Below are 16,275 nucleotides of genomic sequence, written 5' to 3' on the forward strand. Positions count from 1 at the left end.
GATAAGTGAGACTCTACTGTATATTGATAATCTTCTATTATCTGCTTAGAACTGGATTATATGAGGCCCCTTCTTCACAGCTGGATAAAATGCACACTGAAGTGGATTATATGGCAGTGTGGAGTCAAGATAATCCAGTGCAAAGCAGATAATGTAAGATTATAAATGGGTTATAGAGCTGTGTAGAAGGGCCTTGAGTCTACACTGCCATATAATCCAGTTAAAATCAGATAATCTGTGGAAGAAGCCTAAGTGAGGCCTAAATCAGCCTGTCCCCCAACTGAAGCCTGGCTGTCCCTTGGCTGGTTGCTAGGCAACCAAGTGGGCAGAGATTAGCCCTCTAAACTGGCAGCAATTGGATAAAAAAAATTATTGCTCTCCCTCTAATTAGGACTTTATTTTTCTTTTCTTTTTGTTGTATCAACCCTGAGGCATGGATGATGGGTTGTGTTGTCAAATTTCGAGGTTGCAGGGCCTGTACTTTTGTTGTTTTGTCCACTGCCCTGATGCCATCACTCTTTTATATATATAGATTGTTCCATTTTAATTTCTATGAATACATCCTGTGGTAACCTGGGAGTTGTAGTTTGCTCAGAGGCACTAGATGAGCTCCCCATCTGAGAATTGTTAACACCAAACTCCAATAGGCTCAACATCAAAGCAGCCTTGCTCTTGAACCCAATCAAATAGTGGAGAAATCACACTTCCCACCCATAAGACTGGGTAGCGATTGTATCACCCCCCAGATATTGTCAGATATCTACCACACACATTCTACTGTGGCTTCTGAGAGTTACAATCCAACATTTGGGGGGGGGGGGGGGTTGCGTGATTCCCACACCCATTCCGAGGCATGAAGATGGTAAACAAGCAGGTTTAGCTTTTGCTATTTCAGACAAGAGATATCAGACTGAGCATTGTTAGCAAGGGCCTCATTTTAATCACCCTCCACTTCCACCTGCAGCAGCTAAACCTCTGCCTTCACTTCACCTGTTCCAGCAGCTAAATCAAACTCCAGCCTGATTCGTTTTATCAGCTGGCATCGAGAGATCATGAGTTCTAATTGGCCGACATATCATGCTCACACAGTGTGAACTTGGTTGAAGAGCAAGCTGAGAATGAGACAAGTGTGTCTCCTACTGATGTGAAACCTTACTGGCATTACCCAGGTTAGCAAGGTGTTTTCCTCTGCAAACAAGTTGCTGTTTGTTGCTAGAAACCCAGGGTAGGCAATTGTGGTTTTTCAGGTTTTTTTTAGATCACAACTCCTATCATCTCTCGTCACTGGCTACATTGGATGGAACACATGGGAACTTTAAGCCAAAATTTTCAGGCATTGCAAATTTCTGAAAATGTTTCACAGTTATAATTTTCTGGGCTTAGCACAGCAGGCTAAATCACTGTGCTGCAGAAAAATTGTTCTGATCAAAAAGTTGCCAGTTTGAGCTTGGTCAGGTGGGCACCCGCCATTAGCCCCAGCTCACCTGCCCACCAAGCAGGTCGAAAGCAAAAATGCGAGTAGATAAATAGATTCCGCTTTTAGCAGGAAGGTGATAAAGGTGCCTTAAGGACATCAATTGGAGGAAAGCTCCTCAGCATGGAAGATGGAGTGACAGCACCCCCTGTGGCCAGAGTCGAGCACAGCCTCCAAAATGCCGGAAATAAGATGGGAAAAACTGCCTTTACCTCTGTTTGTGTTGTCTGTCCTTCTTAATTGTACAATCAACATTAAATGTTTGCCGTATGTGTGTTCAGTAAGCTGCTCTGAATCCCCTTTGGGGTGAGAAGAGTGGGGTATAAATACTGTAAATAAATAATAAGTAAATAAATATCTGTTCTTTTTGCATTCCCATGGTCACTTTGCTTACTCCTTTTCTTTAACTGTTGAACTCTATTAGTAAATGATCAATTTATAAGTTATACATAGATGCAATGCTAGAAATGTGAAAGCTAGAAAAAATTCATTTGGCAAGGAAGATTTCTCATTCGGGAAATAAATTCCTTAATGTTGCCCTCTCTGACTGAAGCCAAGACTGTGATCATTAATGCCAGGTGTATTTCCTTAGGAAAGTCTTAGGCCTCGGCTAAGGAAAATCTGGAGGCAATCACTGACCACCAGTTTAAATACAAGTTAAAATACTTTCTGGCAGAAACAAGTCACATCTGAAAGTGGGGGATAGCAGCAATCTTGTTTCATTTCAGGAGCTCGTGGTCAAGGTTGGAAGCACTGTTCCTATGGCTAACTGAAAAGTCAAAAATAATTTGTTGTTTCTCATTGTAGTGTTTTCAAAGCAATTAACTCCACTGCTTGTCACTTTCACTTTAATTTTTGTTACTTTGGACAGGATCCTGGATTGGGAGTTTATACATATATAACTACAATACACATCATCCACAGGGAAGTTCAGAAGACCCCTTAGATGCTCAGGAGGATATTGGTTGCTTTACACCCAGCAACAGAAAAAATAGCTGGATGCTTTATCTTCTTCTGCGGGCCAGGAAATTCCTGCATTAGGGGAGGGGGGCACAATAGGGCGGAACATGTCTTGGAAGGAAATTGTTGTTGCATAGTCAATACAGAACTTCAACCTCCATAAACTAATCAAAGTGAGTTTTAGCAGCATACATTGGATGCATGCTATCATAATTCACTAACAGGATGCTATCCTTCATTTTCAGGGGGAACAACTGAGATAGCTGGGAAAAAAATGAAATGAAATTTGAAAATAACATTCAATGCAGCTTGAACAATGCTCTTTGAAAGTGAGAAGGAAATGTTACCCACAGTGGTTTTGCTCCCCCACATTATATCTTCGCTGAACTGTAATATAGTTGAACCTCCATGAGAGAGAGACAGGAAATCTGTCACAGGTAGTTAATTCCTAGTTTCTATTTGAAGTGGCCATGTACTAGGGGCACCATATAGTGCTGAGACAAACAATTACATAAGTAGATACAGTTAGTCCTCTGTATGCCCTGGGGTTTGGTTCTGGGAACCATCACCACTCTTTTTAATACCAAAACCCATGGATTTTCAAGTCCCATTAAATACAATGGTTTAGTATCATGGTCGCTTATCCAACATAAATGGGCCGGCAGAACGTTGGATAATCAAAAATGTTGGATAATAAGAAGGGATTAAGGAAAAACCTATTAAATGTCAAATTGTATTTTAATTTTACAAATAAAGCACCCAAACATCATGTTTTACAACAAATTGACAGAAAAAACAGTTCAACGCACGGTAACGTTATGTAGTAATTATTGTATTTACTAATTTAGCACCAAAACATCACAATGTATTGAAAATATTGACTACAAAAACATTGACTACTAAAAATTGACTTCAAATAACAATAAAATTGCATAAAATGAACTTAAGGTAACAACATTGTCAGAAGTTAACTCCATAAAAAGTTTAGTCCTTGCTGCCTAGAGAAACAGCTGTGGATCCAGGCGGGAGGCAGACTGCGTTGGATAATCCAGAATGTTGGATAAGCCAAGGTTGGATAAGCGAGACTCTACTGTAGTAAAATCATTGCTTTGGGTTTTTTTTAATTGGGGAGGGGGTATTTTTAAGCCATGCCTACATAGGACCAACTATATTGGTAGAGTATTTTAAAAAAATACAATTGTGCTACTTATCAGAACCAAACACAGTTCTCCAACGCAGTGTGTAGTTGAATTATTTAGTTAAAATACTTACACCCAACATAACAACAACTGAGCGTAGTCCTGCACTGCTTCCCTAGGAATACATTGACTATTTGGGGGGGGGGGGGGGGCTATGATTCCCAGAAAAAGATGCATCCATCTTCCATTAATGTAAGCACACAGATGGAACTTTCTGTTGCACCAGTTCCCTAACAAAGACCACAGCCTTTGGTGAATATTGGTTTGGTGTTCCAACTCAGTTTACAGGTATCAAAATGATGCAAGTGAACAGATACTGTAATCAAGAAAGCGTAATTTGTTGGAGTAAATTACTAGCAATATTGGATTGCTATCATAGAATCTTAGAATCATAGAATCATAGAATAGTAGAGTTGGAAGAGACCACATGGGCCATCCAGTCCAACCCCCTGCCAAGAAGCAGGAAATCGCATTCAAAGCACCCCCGACAGATGGCCATCCAGCCTCTGCTTAAAAGCCTCCAAAGAAGGAGCCTCCACCACGGCCCGGGGGAGAGAGTTCCACTGTCGAACAGCTCTCACTGTGAGGAAGTTCTTCCTGATGTTCAGGTGGAATCTCCTTTCCTGTAGTTTGAAGCCATTGTTCCGTGTCCTAGTCTGCAGGGCAGCAGAAAACAAGCTCCCTCCCTCCTCCCTATGACTTCCCTTCACGTATTTGTACATGGCTATCATGTCTCCTCTCAGCCTTCTCTTCTGCAGGCTAAACATGCCCAGCTCTTTAAGCCGCTCCTCATAGGGCTTGTTCTCCAGACCCTTAATCATTTTAGTCGCCCTCCTCTGGACGCTTTCCAGCTTGTCAACATCTCCCTTCAACTGTGGTGCCCAGAATTGGACACAGTATTCCAGGTGTGGTCTGACCAAGGCAGAATAGAGGGGTAGCATGACTTCCCTGGATCTAGACGCTATTCCCCTATTGATGCAGGCCAGAATCCCATTGGCTTTTTTAGCAGCCGCATCACATTGTTGGCTCATGTTTAACTTGTTGTCCACGAGGACTCCAAGGTCTTTTTCGCACACACTGCTGTCAAGCCAGGCGTCCCCCATTCTGTATCTTTGATTTCCATTTTTTCTGCCGAAGTGAAGCATCTTGCATTTGTCCCTGTTGAACTTCATTTTGTTAGTTTCGGCCCATCTCTCTAGTCTGTCAAGATTGTTTTGAATTCTGCTCCTGTCTTCTGGAGTGTCAGCTATCCCTCCCAGTTTTGTGTCGTCTGCAAACTTGATGATTGTGCCTTCTAACCCTTCGTCTAAGTCGTTAATAAAGATGTTGAACAGAACCGGGCCCAGGACAGAGCCCTGCGGCACTCCACTTGTCACTTCTTTCCATGATGAAGACGACGCATTGGTGAGCACCCTTTGGGTTCATTCACTTAGCCAATTACAGATCCACCTAACCGTAGTTTTGTGTAGCCCACATTTTACTAGTTTGTTTGCCAGAAGGTCGTGGGGGACTTTGTCGAAGGCCTTACTGAAATCCAGGTACGCTACATCCACAGCATTCCCTGTATCGACCCAACTCGTAACTCTATCGAAAAAAGAGATCAGATTAGTCTGGCCTGACTTGCCTTTGGTAAATCCGTGTTGACTATTAGCAATGACCACATTTGTTTCTAAGTGTTCGCAGACCACTTCCTTAATGATCTTTTCCAGAATTTTGCCTGGTATTGATGTGAGGCTGACCGGACGGTAATTGTTTGGGTCGTTCTTTTTTCCCTTCTTGAAGATAGGGACCACATTCGCCCTCCTCCAATCTGCTGGGACTTCTCCCGTTCTCCAAGAACTCTCGAAGATAATTGCCAGTGGTTCTGAAATAACTTCCGCTAGTTCCTTCAGTACTCTTGGATGTAGCTGATCTGGCCCTGGGGACTTGAATTCGTTTAGAGTGGCCAGGTGTTCCTGGACAACTTGTTTCCCTATTTGGGGTTGGATTTCCCCCAATCCTTCGTCCATTCCATGTTGCTGAGGTTGAAGATGGCTTTCTTTTTGTGAGAAGACCGAGGCAAAGAAGGCATTAAGTAGTTCTGCCTTTTCCCTGTCCCCTGTCGCCATCACCCCATCTTCTCCTTGCAATGGCCCTATCGCCTCCTTTTTCTTCCTTTTTCTACCAACGTAAGCAAAAAAGCCCTTTTTGTTGTTTTTTATGTCCCTGGCAAGCCTGAGCTCATTTTGCGCTTTAGCCTTGCGAACCTTTTCCCTACAGGTGTTGGCTATACGTTTGAATTCTTCTTTGGTGATTTCTCCCCTTTTCCACTTCTTGTGCATGTCACATTTGAGCTTTAGCTCAGTTAGAAGTTCTTTGGACATCCATTCTGGCTTCTTTGCACTTGTCTTATTTTTCTTCTTTGTTGGCACTGTTTGCATTTGCGCCTTGAGTATTTCACTTTTGAAAAACTCCCATCCATCCTTAACGCCCTTGTTTTTTAATATCGGCATCCATGGAATGCCACTCAGTAATTCCTTCATTTTTTGGAAGTCAGCTCTCTTAAAGTCCAGAATGCGTGTTTGACTTGTCTTAGTTTCAGCATTCCTTTGTATTGCAAACTGCAGGAGCACATGGTCACTTGCCCCTAAGGATCCAACCACTTCAACTGTATTGATCAGGTCTTCCACATTTGTTAAGATTAGATCAAGAGTTGCTGATCCTCTTGTTGCCTCTTCTACCTTCTGGACCATAAAATTATCTGCAAGGCAAGTGAGGAATTTGTTGGACTTTGTACTCTTGGCTGAGTTTGTTTTCCAGCAGATATCGGGATAATTGAAATCGCCCATGACTACTATATCTCTTCTTTGTGCCTGTTTGGTCAGCTGTTGACAGAAGGCTTCATCAAGTCCTTCATCCTGACTCGGAGGTCTGTAGTAGACACCCACGACAAGATCTTTTTGAGTCCCGGTTCCCTTGATTCTTATCCAGATGCTTTCAAGCTGGTTTCCTGGATTATAGTCTTGCATTTCTTCTGCAACGTAACTGTTTTTGACATATAAAGCTACTCCCCCTCCTCTCCCCTTTGTTCTATTTCTATGAAAGAGGTTATAGCCCTCAATGGTTAAATTCCAGTGATGGGAGTCATCCCACCAGGTTTCAGTGATGCCTATGACATCGTATGTGTGGTGCTGCGCTAGGAGTTGGAGTTCGTCTTGCTTATTTCCCATGCTCTGAGCATTAGTGTAAAGACATGTAAGCCCCTGTGACCTCTCCTTGAGCTGTTTATTTGGGATTATTGTGCTCTCTGTACTTGGTCCTTGCTGTGTTTGTGCAGCCCTCCGTTTAGCCTTTTGGCGGTTCCCTGTGGTCGTGGGTAATATAGTGTTCGCCAGGCTGTTGTTCCCCTCCCCCAGTGGATCTAGTTTAAAGTGCGCCTGATGAGGTTTGTGAGTCTGTGTGCAAAAAGATGTTTTCCTGCTTGTGTGAGATGCACCCCATCGCTTGCCAGTAGTTCATCCTCTTGGAAGAGTAGACCATGGTCAAGGAAGCCAAAATGCTCCTCTTGACACCATTTTCTGAGCCAGTTATTGACCTGTACTATTTTTCCGGCCCTTGTAGAGCCGTGTCCTACAACGGGGAGGAGGGATGAAAAGATCACATGTACATTATACAGTTTTAGCTTTGTTCCCAGATCTCGAAAATCATTTGTGATCTTTTGAAAAGTATGCCTAGCGGTGTCATTGGTACCTACATGAATCAACATAAGGTGGGGAGGGTGATGGGGCTTTAGGAGCCTGCTGAGCCTCTGAGTGATATGGTGTATTTTTGCCCCCGGGAGGCAGCATGTTTCTCGAGCCATCCCATCCGGTCTGGAAATGATGGCTTCCGTTCCTCTAAGGAGGGAGTCACCTACTACCAAGACCTGTTTCCTTTGAGGATTGACAGGGTCCCTTTTGTGCAAGACAGTGTGTATGTCCCCTGAAGAGTGTTCCTGTTGAAGTGAATCATGTAGGTGTAAAGTGTTGTCCTCCTCCTCAACATCCCCAGTGCATTCATCAATGACAATCCATTGAGATACATCCGAGAGCCCATTACTCTCCCAAGGATGTTCCTGTTGCTCCTGGTCTATGATTGGGGATGGAGCATTTGCATGATTACATAAGTGTGACTGTGGTGATGCACTGTCCCCGTCAGGGCTATCCCCTGCGCATTGATCCAGGGTGGTCCACTGAGTGGTATCTAAGAAACTGTGGTCCTCCACAAGATGTGTTTCCTGATTGTATGTTAATGATGTAAGAATTTCAAATCTGTTGTGTAAATGCAGCTGAGCAGAGGAGTTCTGCGGAGGCTGCCTGGTCCTGCGTCTCCTTCTATGGGTGACCTCTTTCCAAGCCTGAGGGTTGTCTACCTTTGAGTTGATCTCCCCATAAGGTTCCTGATCATGGTCTTGGTGGTGTTGGTGTGATGCAGGCTGCAGATCTACAGCAGTGTGTTGTGCAGTGTCCAAGAAGAGCTCGAGTGCCTGAATGTCCTTAAGGGTCTTAATACGGTGCTCGAGCTGTTGGATCCTCTGCTCCATCAGAGTCATCTGTTTGCATTTGGAGCAGATGTAGTTGTCTAGTTTTTGTGTGAAAAAGTGGAACATGCCGCAGCTGGTGCATGTGATGGGAATGTTTTGCTTTTGTTGCATCTCTTGGTGAGCGTTGTGGCCAAGTGGGATCTTTGTACAGTTAAGTAATATGCACGCACTTTATGTGCAGACTGCAACAAACCACCTCTTTGTGTATTTGTTTATGTTGCTTTGTTTCCTGTATGTACTGCAAAGGATAGTTAGTAACGGTGCCTACCTGAAGCCAGGGAGCAAAAATGTCTTCCTGCTGCCTCTGCTTCTGCGAGAAATCTTCAGATTTTAAATTCCACATCTATGTAAATGAACTATTGCATAACAAAGAACTTGTTGATGCATCTCTTCGGTGGTCAGGGGAGCTTTTGCACAATTAAAATTCGTGCACCAGTTGCACCTGTACCTGGGGAAGTCTGACTTGGCCACCATGGTCCACACTCTTGTTACATCCCATATAGATTACTGCAACACACTCTATGTGGGCTTGCCTTTGAAGACTGTTTGGAAGCTTCAATTGGCCCAACAGGCGGCAGCCAGATTGATCACCGGAGTAGTGTACACAGAGCACACAACTCCCCTGTTGCGCCAGCTCCACTGGCTGCCAGTCTGCTACTGAGCACAATTCAAAGTGCTGGCTTTAGCCTATAAAGCCCTAAATTGTTCTGGCTCAGCTTACCTGTCCGAATGTATCTTCCCTTATGAACCACCTTGAAGATTAAGATCCCACCTGCTTCACAGGTGTGACTGGTGGGAATGAGAGACAGGGCCTTCTCGGTGGTGGCCCCTAAGCTGTGAAACTCCCTGCCTGACAATATTAGATCGGCCCCCTTCCTCCTCCTAGCCTTCAGAAGGAAAGTAAAAACCTGGCTCTGGAATCAGGCTTTCAGATAATAGTGCAGTGCAATAATAGATGTGGAATTTGTGCAATGACTATGGAATAGCTTCAGGCTATGATTTTGGATGGTGTGATTTTAATTGAATGCAATGTTTTAAACGTTAATATGTATTAATTTTTAATTCAAATATTTTAAGCTTATGTTTTTTTATGTGTTTTTAAGGCATTGAATATGTAAGCCGCCTTTGGGGTAGAGAAAGGCGGGGTATAAATAGGGTAAATAAATAAACTCAAGTGGTTTAGTACATTTAGTCATCATACAGCTAATAATGTGGAACACCAGAAAGTAAAGCCAACTACGTTTCTTAGTAAAAAGCCATAGTTTCCATACCCAACCTAGATATGCATGAGAGACTCTGCCCATATACCTCTGAAGTGGTGCAACTGACAATCAATTGATGGGAAAGGTGGGGAGCCACCCTGGCTGTGTACGCCTGTGGCATAGACACCAAGAACTGGGCAGCTCTGGCCCTCAAGCATCTAACTCAGTGATTCCCAAAGTGGGCGGTGATAGCCACAGGTGCATTTGCCATATGCATTAATACGTATATCTTTCTGTTTAATTGCTATTAAAATGTAAAAACATTAATTTCCAGGTGGCGCTGAGTAATATTTTTTCTGGAAAGGGGCAGTAGGCCAAATAAGTTTGAGAACCACTGATCTAACTGGAGGCCAGCTGTTACCAACAGTACTGTGGAATTCGAGGAGCACGAATGGAGGGTGAAAGGGAGAAACGTGTGAAAAAGGAAGGCATGTCAAGCCATCCTTGTCAGGACCGTCTTCCATCCAGAAATCGATGTCCTCACTGCATAAGGGCATGCAGATAAAGAATAGGTCTCTACAGTCACCTACAGCCCCACTGCCAAGACTCTACATTTGGAAGACAATCATACTTGGCCACAAGTGACAGCCTATGACGATGATGGTGATGGTACACCTATAGTTCAGAGGACACAGAGTCATTTTGGATCTCCAGAATGTTCAAGTGTGTGATTTCAAGTTGCCTGTTGACTGTTTCATAGAGTTAGGCAAGGAATACCCAGAGGTGTTTTTTGACAGTTACTTCCTCTGAAATACAGCCTTAAAGTACCTGGTATTAATTGGTGGTCTTTCACATGCAAGGACTATCTTAGATTACAAAATCAGATAGGCTCTGATGCCTTTAGGGAATGTAAATCAAGGAGTACTCAATAGCATACTTTCATTCCCTAACTGTAGCACAGTCAACTATTGCCTGACTGCCCACCACTACCACTACTCATTGGCTATATACATTTCTGCATAGAAAAGGGATATACTGCAGGACCAAATAAGATACAGAATATTTCCTTCTTTTCACAATGAGCTAACATTGTCAACAACAAGAATGAATCCATTGTTATTCATTAAAAAAGAGCCAGTAGTGTTGTTTTAAATGCTTTAATGTTTTAATTAACTATAAGGTGAGGGTAGTTATTTTGCACAATGTAGTTATATTTAGGAACCTCCGGTAGTGCAGCGGATTAAACCACTGAGCTGCTGAACTTGCTGTCCAGAAGGTCGGCAGTTCGAATTTGGGGAGGGGGTGAGCTCCTGCTGTTAGCCCCAGCTTCTGCAAACCTAGCAATTCATAAATCATGCAAATGGGAGTAAATCAATAGGTACCACCCCAGCAAGAAGGTAATGAACTCCATGCAGTCATGCTGGTCACATGACCTTGGAGGCGTCAACGGACAATGCCAGATCTTTGGCTTAGAAATGGAGATGAGCACCAACCCTCCAGAGTTGGACATGACTAGACTTAATGTCAGGGGAAAACCTTTACCTATTTATATTCAAAAATTAGAAAGGGGTGGACTTTTAGCCATGATGTTGATTGTAAAAACTAAACCTAAGGATGTTATTTAAGAGCAACACTTGATACATAAGTAAAAGCCAACTAAACATGGACTTTCTTCATCTTCTTTTAGCAGTCTGGGTAATAGAGGAGTAGAACTAGAGGTTTCCTTGAATTATTGTGAATATGCTATATTTTGCTAAAAGTGCTCCACTGATGCAAAGATACCAAGTAAAGGTACAGATGAAAAGAGTTTTGGAAGGGCAAGTTCATGTACACTTGCAAAGGCAAGGCATGGTGGTTCTCAAAATGATCAGCAGTGGCTAGAAAAAAGGATCCTGGTTCAAAGCCAAGGTATGATGTGGAACCACATGACACGGCAAATTTGCTAAAGCAAACTCGTCTGATCAGTGCTTGGTTTTTCTGTGGCAGCCACGTTACCTCACAGGATGAGAAAAACGACATGATATAAATAGCCCTCAGGCTTAAGAAAACTAGGTCATAGGTCATTCTGAAAGAACTGGGGCTCTTCTATCAGTTTCAAGCTTCTGTAGAAGATGGCAGTGTGGTAGAGGTTTAACTAAAAGTGAGAGCCCTAGCCATAATTACAGATAAGCATTGATTTTCAATTGCATTGAAGTACAATAGGCCCTCCTCTTTTGCTGCAGTTAGGGGTGCGGGGTACCCATGGAATGGGAAAAACTATGGAGGTGAGCCACTATTATTTTTTATCTGACAGAACACCTCTCTAGGAGAGGGGATTTAGAGATTCCCAGACAAAGCATACTGATCAAATCCACAAAAGTTAATCCTGCAAATATTGGCAGCTGAGAAAATTCCACTGACTTCAGTTGTCAATGCCAAAATCAAACATGTTTCCAGCCCAAGTAGCTCTTAGTCTGGATTTGTGGAGGTAGCACACATTTTGAGATAAAATATATGAGACCCACCAAAGCTTATCACAGTAGCAATACAGGTCGACATATGAGTTGTTTCATGACAGTAACTTCTGATGAAGTCCTCATAATGTTGTTGATATGGTCCAAGGACCTTTTCATTTTATCTCTACTAGACTAATGTTGCCAAAAATGACTCTGGTTGACACTCAACTTGGAAGCATCTCAAATAAAGTTTGACTTTCACACTTTTTTATACAAAAAAATTTAATAAATATTTTTCAAGATTTATTGCCAGGAATAACACATCAGTGATGTATTTTCATGTTCATGTAACACTAATATTACCATACAAGATATCCTCATGATCTTGGTGGTCAACCATTGAGATTACAATGTCTGAAACCTTTTTTTAATTCCAATTTTTGTAATAGCACTTTGATTTCCTCACTTTTTTATTTAAGGCGGGCAGTGGAATCTATGGCAAATCTACACAGTGATCTTACTGGACATTCTACTGTTCAAGTATTCGGCAACTAGCTTATCAGAATACTTTCTACATACAGTAGATTACAAAGAAAAGAAATCAAATCAAGAAATGGTTCAGCATTACCTAGTCGTGGTGGGGAGAGAAAAAAATCAAGAATTTACAAAGTAAGATTTGGGTGCTTCCAACTTCATATACTATTTCAGTATTTTTAATTACATGCAACCACTCACATCCACATTTCATCTACAGAAAGTTATAACTTCTTTGTGTTCCCATAAACTGCTCTGAAGCAGATAATCTGTCTATCATCCTGTCCTTCCCCCCAACCCCATGTCTAAAGCAGCCAGGAAAAAAAATGCTAACCTAATTTCTAAACTGCCTCAGCTGGTATTTAACAAATAGTCTTAAAGTGATACTATGGAAGGTGTTTTCAAAGGGAAAAAAAGGAGACAACACACTTGACATTGTACAAAAAGCCAGCATCAAAGACTTGGCTGAAAGCCTCTCCTATCGTGTTACATTTAAAAAATCAGATTTTTCAGAACACCTTAAATTTTGGCATGTAGGCAACATGTAACAATGAAATAAAAACACAAAGAAAAATAGTCAAAAATGTAAAGAAACCATTAAGCTTACAATGCTATGAAAAAACCTTCAACTCTAAACACATATATATAAATAAAAAAGGAATGATATTTAAGGCTCTTGATTATTAAGTTAATAAATCAAATATACACAGTGATTAATTAAAAAAAAGAATTATTTACATAACTATACAAACTTCTACTTTTGACACATTTTCCTCTCAATTCTTCATTTTTACCAGCAATTGCTGACAAGAAGCCCCCCCGTCCCACCCATCCCTTCCCAAACAAAAGAAAATTACAATAAAAAAATAAATAATAAACTTTTTTGATAGTTGCTGTGGTTCTGAGCTGCAAAGGCACTTTCAAATACAGAACTAGTTGTACGTCACCATAAAACCAATATACAAAAGAACTCTAATTCAATAAATAAATAAAATGTATTTTTTCCTAAGACTATAAATGTGTCATCTTGAGAAAAAAAGTGGGGGATGAGGACTTTTTTGGCTACAGAAAAGAGCTAAATAAAAGACTATAAGAAACTTTATGAAAACTCTCCAGGATGCATCAGCTGCAGCTGAATTGACACAGGGGCACTTTTGACTAGTTTTGCATAGATGTGAAATGCAGCACTTGGTAGTCCAGCCAACCACAGCAACTATCACTGCCAGTGTAAGCCAGCTTGTCAAAACTTAAATTAACACAGGGATTCTAAGCAAATAATAGCCTTAGACTCAAAATATTACACAACCTTTTTTAAGAACTACAAGCTCCGAGTTGCCTTGAATGGGTAGGTAAAGGCCCTGCACAGCAGCACCTGCGGTCTGCTATACAATATATTCCATTCGGTTTAAGCTTTGTGCACTTTCTAAGTCCCGGTTGTCTTGTTTGTTTGTCCAATTCGGGTGTTTTGTAGGTGTGCCATTGGGTGGCTTTTCATCTCTGTCTACTAGCGTGTATGTTGCCTGTTTGGCAAATCGGGTTTTTTGCTGGTGCTTGTCCATGTCGTCTTCCTCCACCTCAGAGTTGTGTGTCCTTATTTTGGCAATCTTTGAGTTTTTGTTTTCATAGTCTTTGATTGGGACGGCATTGGCCCCATGTTTCTCTATAGGGTTCTTGATCTGGTTCAGCTGCTCCCGCACGTTGTTGGTGGTGTTGTCGTCCGAGCCGGTGTGGGTATGGCTGCTCTGCTTTCGGCGCTTCCGAATGCACCAGTAGAAAGCAGTGACCAGGCAGCAGATCCAAGCCACCGTCAAAACAGAGCTCAGTAAAGGAACCAAGAAATCTGGAAGGGAAAGCAGACTTGTGTTAGAACCACGAAAGTCCTTCAAGGCATCCTGCATGCTTGCTTTTATGAAATACCAACACCTCTTTTAGCTTTAACAAACAAGGGTTTAACAAAGTGACATTTTGTATATTTTATTTATCGTCTTTGTAGACCATCCAATAACGGCAGATAACCAGTTAAACAAGTCTACAAAGATAAATAGAAAACTTATTGGTACTTTTTAAAAGCCCTAAAAGTCAAGGAATTCTCACTTTTTCTCAGCATAAGTGATTCAGGGCTGACAGCATGAAATTAAGAACCTGAAGGATTTTTCCTGACCTAAAGGTAATTGGCTCCACATCCTCGGCTTCTAATGTTGAACTTTCTACTTAAGAGCTATTGATGTGTCCCAATTGTTATTCCGGGGAAAGCAAAGCTCTTCTTAGTATGCCCTCAAACTAAGGAAATAGAAACCATCTGAATTCTCGGTACCACTGCCCTCAAGAAGGCATGACATTTGTGGAAGGTGAGGACATCAGTAAATTTCAAATCTTGGCCACGAGGGCAGAAAAGAATGCATCAAAGCTCCTTAGAGCTTTGACTCAATTCCAGAGTTTTCTGCAAGGACAATTTCCACTAGGCATAAGCCAATAAAACCTTCAGGATGCACAGCATGCCTGGAAATATAATAGAGTCATTTCAAGCTGTTTCCATTAAAATTTAAATGGGCACTTCCTTATACTTGGAAGCATTAATGCACAGCAATGAGTAAAGATAGTTATTTTAGACAAAAAGATACTTTTTGTTATTTTTTATAACATTAGAAGAGAATATCATCACATAATGCTCTTGCTCTGAAGACTTGCCTGTTTTGCTTATAATTGGCCGTTGCTGTACTCGGACTTCTGCAACTGCAGCAATTAGAGTATTGTTCCCATCACGCTTGCTCACTAGATCAATTATTTTGTCAGTTATTTCTTTTATTGGGTTTTCTTCTTCTTGGATATCTTCAGCAGACTAGGAGAAAAATGTGGCTGCATATTAGAGTCAACCTGAGTTGAATGAAAAGTAAAGGCAGTCCAGAAGAGTACAAAACACTTGGTCCAAATCCTGACTATGGGAAAATACTGATATTTACCAACACACACGTACTTAAAAGGTAGCAAGTGAATGTCTAGTGCAACAGCAAGCCTGTCAATTATGCTTTCCATTTTCTAAGATCAACTTCAAGTGCATCACACAATTTAAGACAACTGTCAGTACTAATTAAATAACTCATTCACTAAATCGTTTAAATTAATATGCAGAAAAGATGGATAATGGGTGAATAAAAACATTACCAAGTTTTGTAAAGGAATGCAAAGCAATCAGTACCAAGGAAAAGAAAAGAATTATGAGGAAATAGTGAATGTGACTCCACTGGTACTGCCAGAAATGATAGCATCTTATGGCTGCAGGTGAGAAGGAAAATGGAAGGATCCTTTAAATCACTGGCCTTAATCCAAATTAAATCCAGATCTGGCCTAAACGTATGACAGTAACAAATCTAGCTATTTCCAAAGCCAGGCAGGAACATACATTTACCAGATGCCAGACTTACAATTGCAACGTGAATTTCATTGTTTGCCAAGTGTGATGGTTCACAGGTGATGTAGATGGAATATTCAACCGAGACGTTCTTCAAGATGCTTAGATTCCTAAGCTCACTACAGATATGCTCAGTAGTAAGGCCCTGGAGGAAAAGCACATGCAGGACAGCACATGAGACTGCAGAACATGGAAGGATTTAGGAAGACTATGAATCACCTGAGTATTTTTCACTGCCAGTTGTACTTAGCTGCAATCATACACAGCATCTTGTCTCTGCCTTACAAGACCAGCTACACTGGCCACAAACATGCCCTTCAGCAGGGAAGGTCATTACACACAGGCAAAACTAAGTTCAACGAGTGTAAATCAGGAAGATGAAACTCAAGAAGTGCCCCAAGAAGTATCACCTGTATGTGACATGTCCTCATAAACACCCTTGTAACATTCTCATTAAATATGAGACAGTGTTTAAAAAATGCAATGTATGAAATAGCCTTG

At 41.5% G+C, this 16,275-nt stretch overlaps 1 protein-coding gene across 1 annotated transcript in view; it reads right to left on the minus strand.

Moving 5' to 3' along the window:
* Positions 1 to 12,522: 12,522 nt before the first annotated feature.
* The window catches only part of jag1 (jagged canonical Notch ligand 1), a 52,679-nt gene continuing 48,926 nt past the window's right edge, over positions 12,523 to 16,275 (minus strand). The window contains exons 24-26 of the mRNA XM_003215336.4: positions 15,788 to 15,919; positions 15,054 to 15,204; positions 12,523 to 14,205 (exon numbers count right to left, since the gene is read on the minus strand). Coding sequence (XP_003215384.2) covers positions 13,748 to 14,205; positions 15,054 to 15,204; positions 15,788 to 15,919 — 741 coding nt within the window. The 3' untranslated portion in view covers positions 12,523 to 13,747. The remainder of the gene's footprint in view (positions 14,206 to 15,053; positions 15,205 to 15,787; positions 15,920 to 16,275) is intronic.

This window comes from Anolis carolinensis, chromosome 1 (genome assembly GCF_035594765.1).
Source record: "Anolis carolinensis isolate JA03-04 chromosome 1, rAnoCar3.1.pri, whole genome shotgun sequence".
Lineage (NCBI taxonomy): Eukaryota > Metazoa > Chordata > Lepidosauria > Squamata > Dactyloidae > Anolis > Anolis carolinensis.